The 19,196-nt window shown below is 48.8% G+C and overlaps 1 protein-coding gene across 1 annotated transcript in view; it reads right to left on the bottom strand.

Moving 5' to 3' along the window:
- INPP5D (inositol polyphosphate-5-phosphatase D) overlaps nt 1-19,196 on the bottom strand; it is a 145,893-nt gene that overhangs the window by 17,243 nt on the left and 109,454 nt on the right. Inside the window, exon 26 of the mRNA XM_063086843.1 lies at nt 15,232-15,829. Coding sequence (XP_062942913.1) covers nt 15,232-15,829 — 598 coding nt within the window. The remainder of the gene's footprint in view (nt 1-15,231; nt 15,830-19,196) is intronic.

The following is a 19,196-nucleotide window of genomic DNA, read 5'->3' as shown; positions in this document are numbered from 1 at the left end:
CTCATCCAAGAAGCTTCTGGGTACAAATAGTGAGAGCCCCTATGTATTAACTCTGGCCTTCACTTTTCATTTATTACCTCCAGTCTTTCCAACGACTCTGAAGGATATTTCTTACTCTTCTCACAAATGACAGAGAAGTAACTTGCCTCAACGAATTAAGGGCTAAGTTGGGATTGGAACCCAGCTCTGGCTGTTAATCACTCCCTCACTCCACCTGTTGCACCACTTTGCATCCTGCGAGTATGAATCATGCATTAACCCTTTGAATGGTGTTTTACAAATGTGTTGCCCTAACCACTGGCATCAGAAAGATCTAGAATGTTTGCTGAAATTCAGTTCCCTAGGCATCATTCAGACTAACAGAATCAATTATCCTGACAGCCCAAGGAATCTGCATTTTAACAAGTTCTCCAGGGGATTTGTATGCATAGCAAAGTTTGAGTATCATTATTTTTGAGAAATCCAGAAGAAACACACAGTAGAGTCGCTTCCCTTCATGCTTTCACAAATGTGTTAAAGGGAGTAGCCCCCACAAAACAAAACCAAAACTTCCATATACTTTTGCATCGTCTGCAGCAAATTGTGAAATCCCAGCCTGACTTCCACCTGGTGCTCAGTGTACTTTTGAGACATCCTGCTCTGTGATCAGGTGGTATTTACTTAGGGAATTAAATCCTCATATTAACATAAGCAAAACATAATTAGAAAGACCTGTTATAAAAACCATTCTGCTTTCCAAGCCAAATATAAATTACTTTGGGGTACATCATGCCAGGAATTCCATTTTGTTAGCTCATGTAATTAAGAATGACTGTCATGCCAATTGCCGTTATGGTCTCTTTTCCCTAATTGTTTGGGCATGTGGCCCCCCACCATCTTTTACTCTCAGTGTATGTATAGTTGGAAACAGCTGCCGTCAAAAGACGATGTTGCTCGTTTTTGTGACAGGTTGTGTCGGTTTCTGTCCATCTGTTCGCCTTCCTCCCCATCCATTCTCTACCCTTCTCAATGTGCTCTGGGTTGGAGGCTGACCCCTGGGGAGAGTGTCACCCCCTGCAGTCTCTTGCTGTCTGGATTCTGGTTGGGTTTGATCAATGGGAAGAACAAGCAGGGGTCAAAGAGCAGGAGAAGAGCGAGGTCAAAGAGCAGGAAAAGAGTCAGATCAAAGTAACTTTCACCCGCAGCTTTCCTGCCTCCCTGTGGTTCTGGGTTTCTTCTATGGCTGCAGTTGCTGGCAAGGACAGGTCTTCCTGGGCTCCAGCTTTCACTGCCTTAGGTAACATCACATGCACCCCCCTTCAGATCTAAGGAAGGTGACAACTTCCTGCTAGTCCCTGGATGCCTCAGCTTCCCTTTCTGGTTTTCTTAAACTGCCTGCACCTCTCTAAATAGTCTGTTCATTAAGGTCTCTCCTAAGTGTGCCCTGTTTCCTATACATTCAGGTGCATCTCTTTGTATTCATGGGTTATGTGCATACAAAGATGTCTAGTCTATCCAAATTACCGGGTTAATTTGCAGATATAGTTACTAAGTTAAAATGATTGGGTTTATTTTCAAATATGTGTGTGTATGTGTGCGTACACAGACATACATGAAAAATATTAAGAGTGACAACCTATACCCTGCCGCTTTCCTAACGAGGAAAGACTGATGGTTCCATTGAGGAAATTGATAGCAAGGACAGTGGAGAAAGGGAAAAAGTGAGTCTAACTTTTACTTTATAGAGCAGGGATGAGCTAGGACAGAGAAAGGAAAGTGAGGGATCATGGGTTGGTGGAGGCAGGGAGGTATGAGGGGAGGAGAGAGGTAGCTGGGCTGGAAGTGTGGACCTGAGGCTCTTCGAGAGAAAAATGGGCAAAGAGGATTTTAGAGAAACTTTCTGCAGATTCTGCAGTATAATTTTCCTCTCATTACTGCCCGCTTAGGAAACTTTCAGTTATGATCAATATTTCTCTTCAAGGCTGTGGGGTTTTAAAACACGTCTGCAAGTTCTTTGACATTTTGCCCATCACAAGGAGGAGTCCTATTCCCTCCCCCTTGAATGTGGGCTTACTTCACACAGAAAGCAGCAGAAGAGATTCTGCATGACTGCAGAGGTGAGATCATAAAAGGTGAGATGGTTTCCACATGGCTCTCTCTCTCCTGGCCCCTGGAAACCAGCCACTGTGTCATGAGGAAGCCTGAGATTCCCATGAGGAAACCACACCTAGGTGCTCCAGCCACAGCCCAGCCCATCATTACCTGGCAGACTGGTGAATGAGTAAGGCTTCCGAGGCCCAGCCACCAGCCTCAAGCATGCCTGATGATGCTGGATGGAGCTGGGAAAGCTGTCCCCAGCCAGCCCATCCCAAGTAGCAGATTCATGAGCAAAATAAGTGTCATGGTTTTGAGTCTCCAAGTTTTGGGGTGGTTTGTTACACAGCAATAGATGACTGGCACAAAACTTTTACAGTCAGACTTGGGTTTCTTAAACTAGCTTAAGGTGGCCTGATGTTTATCAGTAACAAGGAGATGATATGGAGACGGCATTTTTTCTTCTTGCCAACTTTCAGAAAAATCTTTCTTAGGAAGAGTTACATATGTAATATTATAATGAGACCTGCGAACCTAGAACATAGGAGGTGCTTAATAAATGCATATTTTTCTTTTCCTTTTTTTTTCTTGGAGGCTGTAAATATTTTGAGTGAACAAATAAGCCACTTGGGATGGGAAGTGGGACTCCAGGGGGCATGCTTTAGAAACAATAGCCATCCAGGGTGGGTTTTGCAGCTTCCGAAGTTCTTGTGAGGCTCAGAGCCTGGATAAGTGGACCATGCAGGTTTGGATCCGAGCTCATCTGCTCTGTTCAGTAGAGAAGAAGGGATCCAGGAGAGAGCTCAACAGTGTAGCTCTAGCCGGGTGGAGGAAAAATGGGTTTAAAAGCTGGTAACGGAGTTTTTCAGACAGAAAACTGGACAAGAACATCTTAAGGGTCATGGCTGTTGTGAAGTGATAATCCCACCCCCACCCCCCACCCACCCCCGATGCATGACCAGGGTGGGCTTTGAATAGACAGAGAATCACATTGCTCAACAGGACAAAGTAAGAAGATGTGCTGAGTTCTCAGGAGAAAGACAGCAAGCGCAGGGGGCAGGGTGGGGCTCAGAAAGTAGACCCAGTGGCCAGGTGACTGAAGAATTTTAAGAACACAGATATCTAACAGTTATTCGTAAGTTGTTGGCTGTGTGTTCTGTGATGCGGTAACCATCCATTGCCCCAAATTTTCAGTGAAGTCTGCATTACACGTGGCCTTTCATTGGTGGTGTTTTGAGGAGTGAAGGAATTGGGGCAGGGTTCAGCATGGGACAGAAAATGGTCAGAAAACCAGAGATATGAAGGAAGTAGGGATGTGGAACCAGAGACCACTGGAAGAAGCATAGCTCCCCAAGAATCTCCTTTTCTAGTGGTTGCTCTAGACATTAAAATACACATCACAGTCTTTTTCTTTTTTTTTTTTTTGTGACTGGCTGGTACAGGGATCAAACCCTGGACCTTGGTGTTATCAGTATCAGCACCGCACTCTAACCAACTGAGCTAACTGGCCAGCCCCTCATCACAGTCTATTAAGAGTTAATGTGGTACTTCACGTAAAATGTATAAACGTGTATTAGTTCGTTTTTGTGTTGCTATAACAGAATACCTGAAACTGGGTAATTTATAAAGAAAAGAGGTTTTTTGGCTCGTGATTCTGGGACAGCTGCATATGGTGAAGGCCTCAGGCTGCTTCTACTCATGGTGGAAAGCGTCAGGCAGCAGCTGGTGCAAAGTCACATGGCGAGAGGAAGCAAGAGAGAGAGAGGTGTCAGGGTCCTTTAAACAATCAGCTCTCATGGGAACTAATAGAGTGAGATCTCACTGCCTACACTCTCCCCCACCAGGAAGGGTATTAATCTATTCATGAGGGATCCACCCCAATGACCCAAACACCTCCCAACGCTGCCACATTGGAGATCAGTTTTCAACATGAGCCTTTGGGGTACAAACATATCCAAACCATATCACCTTGTAATTGTATTGCTCCATTTACCACCTTCCTCAATCCTTTATGCTACAGTTGTCTTAAATATTACCTCTATATGCATTCTATACCCTTCAACAAAACATTATAATTATTGCTTTACACAGCCATATTTTAAAGAAGTTAAGATTTAAAAGTCTTTTATATTTATCCATATATTTATCATTTCAATGTTTTTCTCTTCTTCCTGAAGATCTGAGTTTTTGCCTATTATTGTATCCCATCAGCCTAAAGAAACTCCTTTAGTATTTTTAGTAGTAGATCTGATAGCAACAAATTCTCTCAGTTTTCTTTTATCTGGAAATGTTTTTACTTTATGTTCAATCTTGAAGGCTATCACCACTGGTACTGAGTTCCGGGCTGATTTTTTAAAATGTATTTCTCAGAACAGTCTTAGAACACCACAGTCAAGGGTTTGGTTCCCCATACTTGCCAGTAGCTAGAAACAAACAAACAAAAAGCAGGGCTTCTAAACATGGGGATCAAAGGACACTTAAAATGTGATTTCTCTGCTGTGATTTTCTATCTTTTTAATTTTTTTTAAGATCTCGATTGGCTTTATTGAGATTCTAGAATCGGGCAACACATTACTCCATAAAAGAAAATAAGTATTCCCCGATTTCCTATCTTTTTATTTATTTCAAGACTATTTTCCTTTATGCCCTTGAGCACAGTTATAATATCTGCTTTTACATCTTTGCTAATTCCAGCATCTGGAATGAGGTTGATCACTGTTGTTTATCTTTTCTCTTGAGATGGGTCATGTTTTGTGGATTCCTTATATATGAAGCAATTTTGGATTACATCCTAAATAAGCTGTGAAAGATTACAGATCCTCTGAATTCTATTATGTTCCTCTGAAGAGTATTGACTGTTTCTAAAAGAGCAGTTAATTTGGCTGAACTCAAACTGCAAATTCTGTCTCCTCTGAGATGTTAAATGACTTGTCCAAACTCATACGGCTAATAGGTAACTAACTTTAGATAACTTACAAAGTAAACTTTGTCAGAAATTATTTACTTCTCTAAGTTTTCATCTGTGTTTAAAAAATCCTACTCTAAAAACAGGCAGTCTCAGCTTCTATATGGTTCTCTTTGATGCAAAGTCAGAACTTACAGACTAGTCTGCAGTTGGTCAAGCCTGTCCTTGCTACAGGCTTGTTTCATACAGATTAAAGTGGTAGTGCCACATTCCAGTGTGGAAGCATGGTAGTCCTCCAACACCACGGAATGGGGCCTTTACCTAGATCCTTGGATAATGAAGCAGGGTTAGAGTTGCCAGAAAAAAATACAGGATATCCAGTGAAATTTGCATTTCAGGTTTTAAAAACCATAATTTTAAAAGTATATTTGAGAAATACTATTTGAGGATATACTCACATTAAAAATTATTTGTTGTTTATCTGAAATTCAACTTTAACTGGACATCTGATATTTTTATTTGCTGTATCTGGCAAACCTTTGACAGCCAGGCCAGAAAATATTACTACTTGTGTCCCTAAGTCTGGCAAATCCTCCCAGAAACTTTAACAGCCCTCCTTCCAGGGGCCCACTAATGCTCTGGGAGAGTGTTACTGGGCTCTCGTTCTGTGTCAAGCATCCAGGGACAGAGTGGGGAGGAATCCGGTGTCAGCTCTGCCTTGCTGTGGGCTTGGTGGTCTCTCATTTCTCCCCCATCACTCTCCCAACAGTACTCTCTCACAAATACCTTCCCCCCTCCTTCTGCTACCAACCAACATCCTTATTCAGATCAACTCTGAGTAACCGAATCTTTGCTTCATGGATGGTGTGACTCTCCACTGGGGCTCAGGACAGAGTCTCCATTCTACTGAGGAGATGGTGAGTTGAAATGTCCACTCCAGTCCCCCACCTGCCCCTCACCTTTGCTCTAACTTCATCCCCTCACTCCTGTTCGTCACACTCCAACAAACCTGTTCTTTTCTGCTTCTTGAACATGCTAAGCTTTCTCACCTCACCGCCTGTGTACCTCCTTCTGTCTAGAATGTTCTTCACTAGTTCTTTGATGCAGGATCCTTCTCATGTTACAGACCTCGGCCCCTCTTCAGAGATGTCTCTCTGAACACCCAGGAATGTCAGCCCAAAGGCACAGAATGGAAGAAGAGATGCCAGTGGCCCCTGGGCTGGCCCAGTGCTAGGACTCTGTCCAATGGCGTCAATGCTGTCATGGTGGAGCAGGTACATTGGTGTCTCACCCAGAGTAGGCATGGCAGCCCCACTCCTTCCAGCAGCTCTTTAGGCCTGAGGGCTCTCTGTGGCCTTTGGAGTTGGCTACTGGCTTCCTTCCCTTCTCTGTCTCAAGTCCCCACTGCCTCACGAGTGTTTCCTGGGTTACTCCTGAACTCTTTCCCTGCATTTGCATCTTTGTCTCAGAGTCTGTTTCTGGAAACCCACGCTAATAAGACAGCTGGAGATTTACTGATCCCAATGTCTTCCCCGGCTGGTTTAAACATGGGACATGCCAAGAGAGGGTCTAACATGCAGAGGGCCAGGACGGCGGACAAAGCAGAGACAAGAAGCTGCAGAGTGGCAGGTATGGTGGGGTCCACAGGGTAGGGAGGAAGGACCACTGGCTTCCGATGAGATCACAACACCCTGGGGCCTCAGGGCTGGCTCTGGGCTCATGAGTTGCTTCTGTATCCTGACTGCTTCCATGCCCCCTGGTGACAGATTTATCCTCTGAGGCGATCCCCCGCATCTTGCCCAGCCTAACAGCCCTGGCGATATTTCTACAAGTTTGCGGGGACACCTCCTTCCTCCTAGTTTCCTGCTTTTGTGTGTGTGTGTGTGTGTGTGTGTGTGTGTGTGTGTGTGTGTGTGTGTGTGTGTTATGCGTTACCTTCTTCAGCAGTGAGTAACTCTTTCTCAGGAGACATGCTCTATGGCAGTTGTGTACTTCTGGGGGTGATTCTGCCACATACCCCCTACCTGAGGACATTTGGCAATGTCTGGGGATGGGGGGTTTCTGGCATCTAGTGGATAGAGTCCAGGGATGCTGCTGAACAGTGCACAGGACAGCCCCACAATATGATCCGGCCCCAAATGTCAACAGTGCTGTGGTTGAGACGGGTTGAGATCAGTTCCAGGTGGGTTAGTTCCTTCAGGAGCTAACCTGCAAAATGGAGGCATGCTTGTACCAAGCCTCAGTGACGCTGAGGATAGGGTGTTCAGTGATGGATTGTAAAAGGGACGGATTATAAGAGTAGAAAAAACGCACATCTAAGTGTTTTCCTCTACTCTTACTCAACACCAATCAACACAGAAGACTGACTTCTGTGACTAGATGTGTGGGGACTTCTCCCCACCAGCAAGTCAGCCGTTCTATAGTGGACACCAGCAGGGTGCCCTCCAGTTCAATTCCAACACTATCTACCTGGAGACAACATCAGATCCCACTGGTTGAGGGCTCAGTCCCCAAGACTGCTCCCCCCTTCAGATGCCAGTTGCAAGACCAGGAGTCTGGAACTTCTGACCAACCAGCTACGTAAAAATCAGGGCTCCCGCAGCCCCCTGCTTGGGTTTGATTAGTTTGCTTGCACAGCTCACAAAACTCAGGGAAACGTACTTAACGTTTACTGGTTAATTCTAGGATGTTACAAAGGATACAGATGAAAGACACATAGGGCGAGATATGGGAGAAGGGACACAGAGCTTCCATGCCTGGTGCGCCACCCTCGAGGAACCTCCACGTGTTCAGCTGTCTGGAAGCTCTCTAAACCCTGTGCTCTTGGGTTTTTATGGAAGCTTCAATACACAGGTATGAGTAAAGCATGGACAGTTGTGTAGAAACGTGACTGGACACAAAGGGTGTGATCTAACACTAACAGCCTGAGTGGGGAAACCCTGCAAGGCCTGTTTGTTCAGGCTCTCCTTGGCCTCTCTGTGCAGCTTGCCTTCCACCTGGGCATGTGGTAGGACCCCCCTGAAGTGAGGGTCTTGTGAGCTACAATCAGCTAAGGTAGGTCAGAGACCTTCCTGCCTTGGGGAAAAAAGGCATGGGTGAAAGGAGGACAGGAGAAGGTCAGAGAGCAGCATGAGCCAGGAACCATGGACAAAACCAGTCTATAAATGTCACAATGTCACAACACACAAGGAGCAGGGGAAAGAGTGGAGGAGGCTGGCATTGGTGCATCCCCTGGAGCTGGAGCTGGGCTGCCTTGGCAGCTGTGCTGCTGCATGATTGGTACGTGCACCTCTCTTGGCAGGCCCAGTGCCCTAGTTCCTGTGTCACAGATGTCATGGTGTGGCCTGCAGGAGTGGCCTGGCTAAGGCCATGCAGCTTATCAGATCCGAAGCCAGGACCTGGTGCAAACCCAGGAACGAGTTAGTCACCAGGGGAAGGGCTCGTAAGTGGCAAAAACTCTTGTGGCCTTTGCAGCTGCTGAGGCTGCGATGGGAACACGAAGAAATATGTTTTTTTTTTTTTTTTTTTTTTAAAAAAAGATGACTGGTAAGGGGATCTCAACCCTTGGCTTGGTGTTGTCAGCACCACGCTCAGCCAGTGAGCAAACCGGCCATCCCTATATAGGATCCGAACCCGTGGCCTTGGTGTTATCAGCACCGCACTCTCCCGAGTGAGCCATGGGCCGGCCTAGAAATACGTTGTTTTGTGAGAGCATCACACCACTAACAGCTGGCATTTATTGAGGATTTACATGCAGCTAGAGTTATTTATCACTAGCAGGTCTTTTAATCCTCCCCATGAGGACCCCATGAGGTCGATGTCATTATTATTTCCTTTTTGCAGATAGAGAAACCAAGGCAATGAGCAGTAAGTCCTTAGCCAAGGTCATACAGCTAGTTGGTGGTAGGGCTGGGTGGTCTGACTCCAGAGTCCAAGATCCTCACCACCATGCTAGCGATCGTTCTAAATACTAAACAGTAAATCATAAAACATTTTCCCAGCTAAGCCCTGAAGGAAGTTCATCCCATGGGTATTTTGTCCACAGACCCCTTACCATGTGGCAATGTAACTGAGCATGTGCAGTTGCCTCTTTGCAAAGCCCCCGGGGGTATTGCCTTATTCCTCATGGGTCCTCAGTCTGGCACAGCGCCTGGCACACTTTGGCAATCTGGCGCCAGAGTCTGTGCTCTTAACCACTACCTAAACTGAATGATTTTTAAAAAATAATTGAAGCAAGACAAACTATTTCTGGAAGGGTACTCTAAATAAGGCCTGAAAATTCTATTTACATCTCATTCTTTGAAACACAACTCTGCATAATGCTGGGGATGGCCCCTCCTGCCTGCACCCCCACCTCTTCCTGCTCCCTTCAGGGCCCTGCCAGGCTGCAGGCTGAAGTGTCGCCGCCTTTCACTCATGGGAATTCGGCTTTTCCTGGCATCCAGCTCTCACTTCTCCACCTGCTCTGTGGGGGGGCCGGGACTAGGGGGAGGCAGGTCAGGCCTGGGTGGGGGATGTTTAAACGTGAGACAGTGCAAGCTCAGGGCGGTGCCTGGCAATGCATGCCTGTTCACTTTTGCACCCACACCTGGCTCACCCTATTCTTGATCTTCCTAAACACATGAGCAAACATGTCACTGCATTCTCCAGAGTCCTGGTGGCTCCCCATCCCCTGCAGAATGAAGCAGGACTTGGTTAGGGAAGGAGGAAGAAGCAGCCAAGGGAGGGAGAAACACACGTGCAGGAGCTGAGTCTCACAGTCTCATATGGGATGTGCCAATCCAGAATGGCCGTGGTTCACAGAGCTGCTTCGTGGTGACTGGATTGCCACATGTCCTGGACTGTCACGAGTGCTGCCTGGCACTGCCCCATGAGTTGTGGTTGGGCATCTACTCAAGAACTTCCTACGTGGCTGCAAGGCCTGCTCCCATTGACTCAGGTAATCTGAGCAGCTGTGGTCTCTATAGCTAGAGCAATCCAACTAATGCCCCTGGCCTGAACTGGTGCCCCCCAGCCTCAACTAGTCCCCCCTGGCCTCAACTACCTCCTCCTTGTCTTCGACTAGCCTACTTGGCCTCATCTAGTCCACCCTGGCCTCAACTAGTCTCCCTGGGCTCAACTAGCTCACCTGACCTCAACTCACCCCTCCTTAGCCTCAACCAGCCCACCTGGCTTCAACTGGTCCCCCTGGCCTCATCTAGTCTCTGGCCTGTAACTAGCCCCCTGGTTTTCAAGGCTTCTCACAGCTTCAACTTGCCCCTGGATTTCTGCCTTGTATATTTGTTCATGCTCTTGCCTTTACCTCCTTCTGGGACATTCCTGTGATCCTGAAGGCCCAGCTCAGAAGCCCCCGCATCACTGCCTGAAGCGAGCTTTTCTCTTTGCTTCCTTTCGGGTGATGTCCGCGGTGCCCTCCCACACTGCCTCGCCTCCCAGGGATAGGGAAGGGCACAATGTTCAACGACCCCCTACAACATGCCAGCCAGTGAGCCAGGGCTGTGCAGAGATGAGCTCATTGGATCCTCACAGCCACACCAGGCAGAAGGTGTCCTTCCCCCCATTTTACAGATGAGGAGACCGAGGCTCAGAAAAGCTAAGCAACCTGTGCAAGATCGGATTTTTAGAAAATAAAAGACAAGTTTTTTAAACCCTATTCTGTCTGACCCCACAGTCAAGAATGCACCCCCCGCCCCAGGGGCCTCCCTTAACAAAAATGCTGACCCTTGAGGCTCAGCACATGCCACCAACGTGTGTGTGTGTGTGTGTGTGTGTGTGTGTGTGTGTGTGTGTGTGTGTGTGGTCAAGCGAATGAAGGAAGAATGTGCACTGTATACACATTACTCACAGATCAGCTCAGTGGTTCGCTGCTATGACCTGAGAGAGAACTGACCAGCACAGGCCAGCCACCCAATCAGCAGATAAGGAGAAAGTAGATTGTCAATGCCTGGACCTCACTGCCCATGCTGTTCCCTGCACAGAGCAGATTTCCCAAAATGGGATCTTGGGGGGTGTCTACGGGGGCGAGACCCGACATTTGCATTATAAAGGGTCTCTGTTGGAGCAAGAGCTGGGAGCTGAGCTTGCTGCTTTGCAGAAAGCTTCTGGGCCTTCCCATGGCTGGGTCTCCATGGAAATTAGTTTGCGAGAGAAAGGAGCTATTTTAAGGACATGAGAAGATGAGAACCTGGTAGGCTGGGGTTGGAGAAGGTAGCTGTGGGAGAGAGCTTTTCTGAATGACTCACTAATTTCCCTCCTATGGGGTGGAAAAAATGGCATAAAAAAGAATGGAAGCCCAGGAGGGAGGAGGTGCTGGCCTGGCTGACCCTCCTGCAGGCTACAAGGGGGTGGGGGTGTCGGTCAGAGCTGCTGCTGGGGACTATCCGTTCTGATGACACCTTCCTGTTGGTGGAAGCGCGACTGCTTCCAACCAGCTTTTCTATAATCATGCAGAGGAAGAAAAAGTGACTGTGGCAGCATCAGCAGTGTCAGGGGGATAGAATTCATCCTTAGGGGTGGAGGCTCTTGGGTGAGGACAGCTTAATTGATCTGCCTTCCTGATTATGGAGCCTGGTGAAGACCCTGGAGGCAAATTACTTAGGTGATACAGAGGCGGGACTGTCTGAGTTCCCCCTTCACCCTGCCACTTGGAGGGGGAATTGGGTTTTTGGGAAGCTCAGAGTAGTCAGGAAAGAAGAATCAGGTGAAGGATCTGGCTAGAATGGGCTCCAAGAGGTAATGGTGGACCAGAGTCCAAGGAGAAAAGTGACCAGGGACCCCTGAGCATGGGTGCAGGGCTGAGAGATTGAAAGGACCAGGATGGAAACTCTGAAATGTCAGTGTTTCCAGTTCTGGGCATCGGGTGGGCCCTGTTGTCCACCCACGTGCAGTCAACGCCAGGTCCTCACCGTAGCTTTGGGTTGGATGGCAGGGGCAGAGGGGTGAAGGGCACTGCTCAGATGACCAGAACTCAAAGCAGAAGGTGATGGGGAGGGTGAGGCACTCCCCACGCTGCTGTTCCCGTACTTGCTTCTCCGGGGAGTCTGCAGAAGTAGTGGGGAGGGCCTGGGCATTCCTGCTAGGCAGAGCTGGCATAAGAGCTCTTTGCTCTCTTATGGGCGAGCAGCTGTGGGCACCTTGTACAGCAACCCACCCACCCCAGCAGCCCATGGACTCTCCAGGGAGTGCCACGGTCCTCAGATCTGGAGTGTTGGGAGGGGGGCCTTAAGACTGTCTGGGTGTCTCTGGCTATCTCTCTTCCCTGGTCCTTGGTCTATTGAGTCAAAAGGCTGTGGCCGGGGGACTTGGGTCAGGTTCCAGTGGGGACAAGGACACAGGCCTGCAGAGTGAGGGTCTCCCTCCTGAGTAGGGCTAAGGAGCTGTGGTTCCAGCAGGCTCCCAGCCCTGCCCCTGCCGGGCTCCACGTGTCATTGTGGCAGGGCAGTGTGTGGTTTGCTCTGTGGCTGCCAAGAATGCCACTCCATCAAGCTCTGCCTGGAGCCCAGGCCTGGTGTCTATGAACAGGAGCAGAGGCCAAGCAGCCCTAGGTGGCAGGAATGGCAGCACTGGCTGTGGCACCCTGGAAGGGGGGTCAAGCAGTGGATGCACTGGGCCTCTGGGCCTGTGGTCCGGGGGCTGCTCCCCAACCTGAGATCCCATGACCTGGGGATGGTTGACATGTGTTTATTTTCTCTGCCTGAGCGATGAAGCTGGGAAGAACTTCGGGGCTGCAGGACAGCAGGTATGGAGGGATGCTCATGGAAGTGGGGTGGCTGCAGTGTGCCTGGAGTCCCAGGAAGATGTGTTTATGGAGGGAGCGACATCACCCCTGTTCCTGGTCTATGGCCAGCTTCGAACTGGCCCTATGGTGTCCCACCCAGTCAGGGCAATGCCCTAATGCTTTCCCATCACCACCGTGAGCCCTCAATGGCCTCCCCCTGCCCTGGCTGCTGCTCTGCAGCCTCATGGCCACGAAACATGTCTGTGGCTCTGAATGTCAGAAAAAAATACCATGCAGACAGCAGCAGAGTGAGAAAGGCATAATTTATTGGTCACACAGACTGATACCCGTGGGAAGTGGGGCACGTATCCATTCTCCTGCACTTGCACATGCCTCTGAATTTGGTTTCTTACATCAACTCTGTTATGTCAAAAAGCAACACAAGTACAGCCTTATAACACCAAGGTCACAGGTTTGGATACCCGTACCAGCCTGCTGCCAAAAAAAAAGCAACACGAGAAAAGACACCACTAAATCTACTCTCCTAGTAACTGAGGAAGCAGGGCTGACCCAGAGCTCGGGAAGAAAAGGCCGCGCTATTTCAAGAGCCTGGAAGCAAGAGGCCCACCCTCCCTGGCAGCCAGCTGCAGAGTTTGGCTTTTGGAGAAACAGCAAAGACTCTTCTATTAGCACGATGGGATAAGTGTTGGGGGCTCGAGTCAACCCATGGCCTGGTGGTGGCTGCCCACCTGGAGGAGGGAACAGGAAGCCCAGCACAGGAGACCCTGCACAGGCCTAGGCATCCCTAGCCGGGGCTGAGGCTGGAGCTCTCCCCCAGAGAGTAGGAGCTTATTTTCCTGCTCCTTCCAACTAAAGAACTGAGAGAACCAGGTAGATAGATCCCTGCTCTCAGCGCCAGCTATGCCAGAACTCCCAGGGCTTGAGCTAAGGAATCACTGAAGCTAGACAGGACCAGGTTCTTAGTACCCTAAATCCACCTCTCAGACTCTTCAGTTCCCTGAGGCTGAGCCCCTGTCGTGCTGCAGGAGGGCACTGGCCTTCTTAATGCTTTGTCCAAACCCCTGAGGACTCACAGTGTTTTCAACAGGTGGGTTTGGGCACGTGGTTTTAGCTGGCCGGAGACTCAGCTCTGGAGGTCATCCTGACATAATAATCGTAAAGCACTTGGCACGGCACTTGCTACACCGTGTGCTCGGTCCATGTGGCTATTATTATTATTATTATTATTGTTATTTATATCTCCACCCTCGAATCGGGGCTTCAGTTCCTTTCTTCAGAATGGCGACCTGCACAAGGTGCTGGGGTCCCCAGTACCACGATCAAGCTGAGGACCCAGGGGTGAGGCATTTGCTGCCCATCTGGTGCATGTCTTTCCTTCTGGCCTTGGCGCATAGTGCTGAGTTCTGCAGCCAGTGCACGCCTGGGACCACGCAGAAGCTAGGCCCTTCCCTGAACAATACAAAGCCGTGCATAGGAAGCTAGGTGGGAGGAGCCCGCAGGAGGTCTGGGAGAGGGTCCAAGTGGCTTCCTGCTGTTTTTCTGGGCTCCAACTTGCCGGCTGCTCCCAAGGGCTTCACTGCGGAACAAGAACAGAAAAGCTGTTAGGGCCACGTTCTCACCAGGCTACACTGAGCTCAGTGACTGCGTGGTCTTGCATGCTGTGGGCTAGGTCAGGTTTCCTTTAATGTGCAGCTGAAAAGGGCCAATACACACTGTTTTAAGCACTTTCTATATATTTGAATATATATGCATATATAGAGTATTTATATGAAATTATATGTAATGTATAATATAAATATATAATTATATATAAATGATAATATGTAATAATGATACATAATAGTATAGGATATAATTTAATTCTTCCTATAAATCTAAGAGGCAGGTACCATTAATAGCCCCTTTTTTACACATGGGTAAACTGAGGCTCAAGGCACGGAGCCAGGAAGTGGGAGAGCTGGGATTCAAATCCAACAGTCTGGCTCCAGAGTCTGTTCTAAATTTTTATTAGTTTTTGTCCAAAAGAAACCTATTTTATAGGAAGAAAGGAGTTACTGTGTCTGAAGTGTCTAAAATACTGGGAAATTTTTAAGTACTAATACTAGTGATGACAATAATAAAATATACATGATCTAGGTTCCTTTTCTTTATGAAGCTTTATTCCTCTGGGCCTAACACAGGGCTAAGTGTTTATCTACAGCCCCTCTTCTACCCCTATCAATGATCACCATAGAGGCAAGGTAAGGTCAGGGAATTTGGGGACAGACAGGCCTGGGTTCAACCCTGACTCCAGCCCTTCCTTGTGGAGCAGCTCCTAGGACAATCACACGCAGGTGCACACAGATGCATGCATGCCTGCAGGCAGACACACATACACACACACTTAGACACACACACGCAGACACATACACATATGCACGCACACACACATGCACATACATGTACACACACACACACACACATGCACAAGCAGGCACACACATAAGCATGAGAGCCCACATGTGGCTGAGTGCACCTGCATGGTGGTCCTGCCAAGTGGTCCCTCTTCTGGTCGGTGCTTGCCGTGGTGGGGGAGCTCGGTGTTGTCACGGTAGTCGCGGCTCTTGGAGTGCTGCAGGTGCAGGACTGCAGGGCTCTTGACAGGCAGGGGTGGCCGCGGTGTTGGGACAGGTGTTGTCTGCTGGGTCATTTCCGACCTCGAAGGCTTGATGGGCCTCTTAGCTGGCACTGGGGCTTGGGAGCTGGCCGGGGCCTTGGGCTTCCCTTGGCTCTTGTCCCCACTGGCCAGCCTGCCCTCGGGGGAGGATGAGCAGGTGAAGGAGCGGAGCCGGGGTGTGGGGCTGAGGAAGGGTGTGAGGGCCTGCTTTCCTGTCCCCTTGCTCTCAGCCTCCTGGGCTTTGGTGAGCAAGATGCTGGGTGACACCGTCCCTAGATCCGGGCAGGGTGGGGGCTCCTTCCGCAGCATTTTGGGGGATTCCTGCTCCTTCCTGGGCACCGGCTTAGGGAAGGAACTCACGGACCCATACAGTGGGTTCTCAAACATCTCTGGTTTGGTCAGCTGCAGGTCCTCCAGAGGCAGAGCTTCGGCTGTGTTCTTCCCCAGGTCACCAGGCCTCGAACTGTGAGGAAGAGGAGGAGGGCAGAGAAGAAACGTGTTCAGGAGAGAAGACATTGGCAAGTGGCTGCTTCACAGGTCTGGGCTTTTATTTGGGGGTGATAAAAATGTTTGCAACTAGATAGAGGTGGTGGTTGCACAACATTGTGAATGTGCTGAATGCCACCAAATTGTTCAAATTGAAATGGTCTATTTTATGTTATGTATATTTCACTTTAATAAAAAAAAAATTTTTTTTTTTTTTAAAAAGAGGAGATGGTACTGTCACTTATATGTTGTCCTAACAGGCAACCTCGGTTCTGGCTTTAGACCTTTTCCACCACAAAAACTGTTCACACCAGAGCATCAGTGAACAAGGGGGACTTCACTGGAGAATTTGTAGGAGAAATAGAAGAGTGAACTTACATGGCACCCCCAATACTAATCCCCTATCCTCATCCGATAAGCCTGCCCTGCACAGCCCCTGCCCCTCACTGCTGACAGACCCCACCTGACCCTCTTCCCCACCTCTAGCAATTCTGCTCTGACCCCTCACTTGCATGGCCTCTCAGGGAGACAGAAGCTCTGCAAGCCATCAGACCTCATCCTCAGTGACCATCTGCGCTACTTGAAGGTCTCAGCTCAAGAAGCTCCATCTACCAAATACATAGGAAGTCGGTATATGTGAGACATTGCCCTGGGCACAGTGAAGCAGCCATGAACCCAACAACAAAGTCTGTGCTCAGGGGGCCGACATTCCCAACGAGCACAATATTCTTCCCAGCTATATAGAGTCTTCTCCCTAGAGGGCTCCTGGTGAGTGTGGTTTCTTCATCTCATAACATAGTGGGAAGAAATTAATGGGGGTCATGGTGAAAATCAGAGGGAACCTGGACAGATGTAGGTGTTGGGGAAACAAAGACCAGTAGCAAAACACAGGCCTGTTTGACCTACAGATGGAGAAAGAATTCCACATAGTAACCAAAGGAGGCAAGAGCTGCCTTTGTTTTTCTGATTTTTTAAAAAAATTTTAATTTATCAATATAGAATGTAGTTGATTTTTGTTGTTTTCTGATTTATCACTGCTTTTACCTGAGGTGATTTTCTGCTGAGCAAATTATGAGCATGAGAAATGGGAAAACATTTTACTTTCTGACCAACAGCATTATCTCCCAGGGGAGTGTTCCAGGTTCTGCTTTCTGCAAAAAAGGAAACTGTCAAGAGGAAAATGTGAGTCCCTTGGAGCCCACTGAACTGTTCAAGCCGTGATGCCTGTTACTGATGGAATGTGTGCAGAAACAGTGCTCAGAAGGTGCTCAACAGCCAAAGCTAATAGCCCCTTTTGGGAGCAGGCGTGGGCTCAGGGGACGAGGCGGATGACATCTCTCCACAGGTGCAGTGCGGCAAGGCTGGCCTCAGGGCCATGCCAGAGGGGGCCTGGCTGTAGACTCCGGATTCTTGCCCATTAGTTTTTGGAAAGAACTGGAAGCGGTTGCCTAACTAGAAATGTTGGGGCCTCAAACAAAGACTTTGGAAAGCCACCCCTCTACCCCAGGCCTCCTTCTGCACCCATCTGGGTCCCCAAAGACCTCTGCTCTGAGTCAGCCTAGGGAAGAGGGTGCAGGAGTTTTGATCAGAAGTTTTCAGATGAGGAAGCAAGAAAAAGAGGAGAAAATGAAACTCACGGCCTTACACCTGACTGCCCACTCTCAGTGGCTGAAAGGAGAGGAGGGGACTCCCCTCAGAGACCTGCAGCAGGACCAGGAACAGAATCCTGGGCGCAGGCATTTTTTTTGCGATTCCAAAGCTCACTCCTCTGGGAAAAGAGCAGGGAGATGGAGACCAGAGTATTTTCCCTCTGGGAGGCAGCTTCTCTCACCCGCAGAGAGGGGAAGGCTGGGTGGGACAGGAAGAGACTGGGAAAATAAGTCTTACTTATTCAAAAATTAGTCAAACTCCCCTGGCCAAAGGTAACCAGAAGTTGACTCCCAGCGGGCTACGGTTGTTGATTAAGTGAACCAGTATCCACAGGACAGAGTAATTCCTGTGGCAAATGACCTCACTTCTCAGATGCAGGAGTCTGTGACTCTCTGTCTTCTCTAAAGAATCCAGGTGTGGGCCAAGGTCCGACCAGAGTTCTCTTCTTAACCACATGACTGTGATCTAGAGTGGCCAGATATCCTTGTTTGTCCAGGATTAAAGGGTTGGATTAAAGGATTTCCCAGGACATGGGGCTTTCAGTGCTAAAACTGGGACAGCCCTGGACAACTCAGGATGGCTTGGTCACCCCTCTTGGGTCCAAGGCAATGGTGGGAGGACACAGATGGCACTGGTGACACCCCCTTATCCACAGCCTGCACTCAGACTGAGCCGGGGACCTGAGCAGCAGAGAGGGCTGCAGGCAGACATGGGAGATGCGGAGTTCTCGCTTCTAATCACCTCCTTGGTGAGAAGTGAGTTTAGAATGCCACTCTGGGGACCCGTTGCCTGCAGATGCCCCATTCTGCAGCTGTCACCCGAGGGCCTGGAGGGAATATGCTCCCCACCAAGCTGTGTTCAAATTGTTAGCACAAAAATCCATTGACTTTGGGAACTTAAAAAACATTCACTTGAGTGATTATGTTCCTTGTTCTTTGTGGTTGCTTACATCTCCATTTCCCTGGGTCACCAAAGAGATGGCCCTTACCAAACAGCACCTCGATACCCACCATACGGTAGCTTTTGTCCTCATTTCCCAGGGGAGGAAACTGAGGCAGTTTCTCCAAGTTTCTTAGGGAATGACCAGAGATTAGACTATTAACAAATCCTGTAAACCAGAGGTAGAGATGGACACTGCTGAGCTCATAGGCGATCCTATGTATTTATCCTGTCCTGTTCTGTCCTTCTCGCCACCCTCCCTCCCTCCCTTTACTGATCCATTTGTTAGAGGAAAGACTTAGGGAACAAAACTGTCAACTGCTTCTCCATCCAGAGGAAAGCCCAGCTGGGCCAGGCATGGGAAGGCTGGAGCTGGCAGCAGCCTCAGGAGGACAGTGTGGTGGACAATGCCCCCTTCACTGGCTCCTAACAGCCAGGTGCAGACAGCACCAGTGAGGAACTCAAGTCCTCATGAAAAAAAGGACAAGACAACAAACAGCATCAGGGGACGAGAGGCTGAGAGCAAGCCCCTGATGTCATCATGAAACAATAAAGACAGCCCCTGGGGAAGACAATACTCGTGACATTTCGCACATCTTCAATTGTTGTTAATTGGGTCTGCACTTTTTCTGTCCATCTGGCATCCTATGGTGACGAGAAATGTGCAGGGCTCCCCAGCCATGTTTCCATGAGGTGCAATGCTCTGCTCTGGGCACGCGTGGCTTATTATGTTGCAGGCAGCACGCATG

Source organism: Cynocephalus volans, chromosome 1 (assembly GCF_027409185.1).
Source record: "Cynocephalus volans isolate mCynVol1 chromosome 1, mCynVol1.pri, whole genome shotgun sequence".
Lineage (NCBI taxonomy): Eukaryota > Metazoa > Chordata > Mammalia > Dermoptera > Cynocephalidae > Cynocephalus > Cynocephalus volans.
This window is presented reverse-complemented; position numbering and strand designations above follow the sequence as displayed.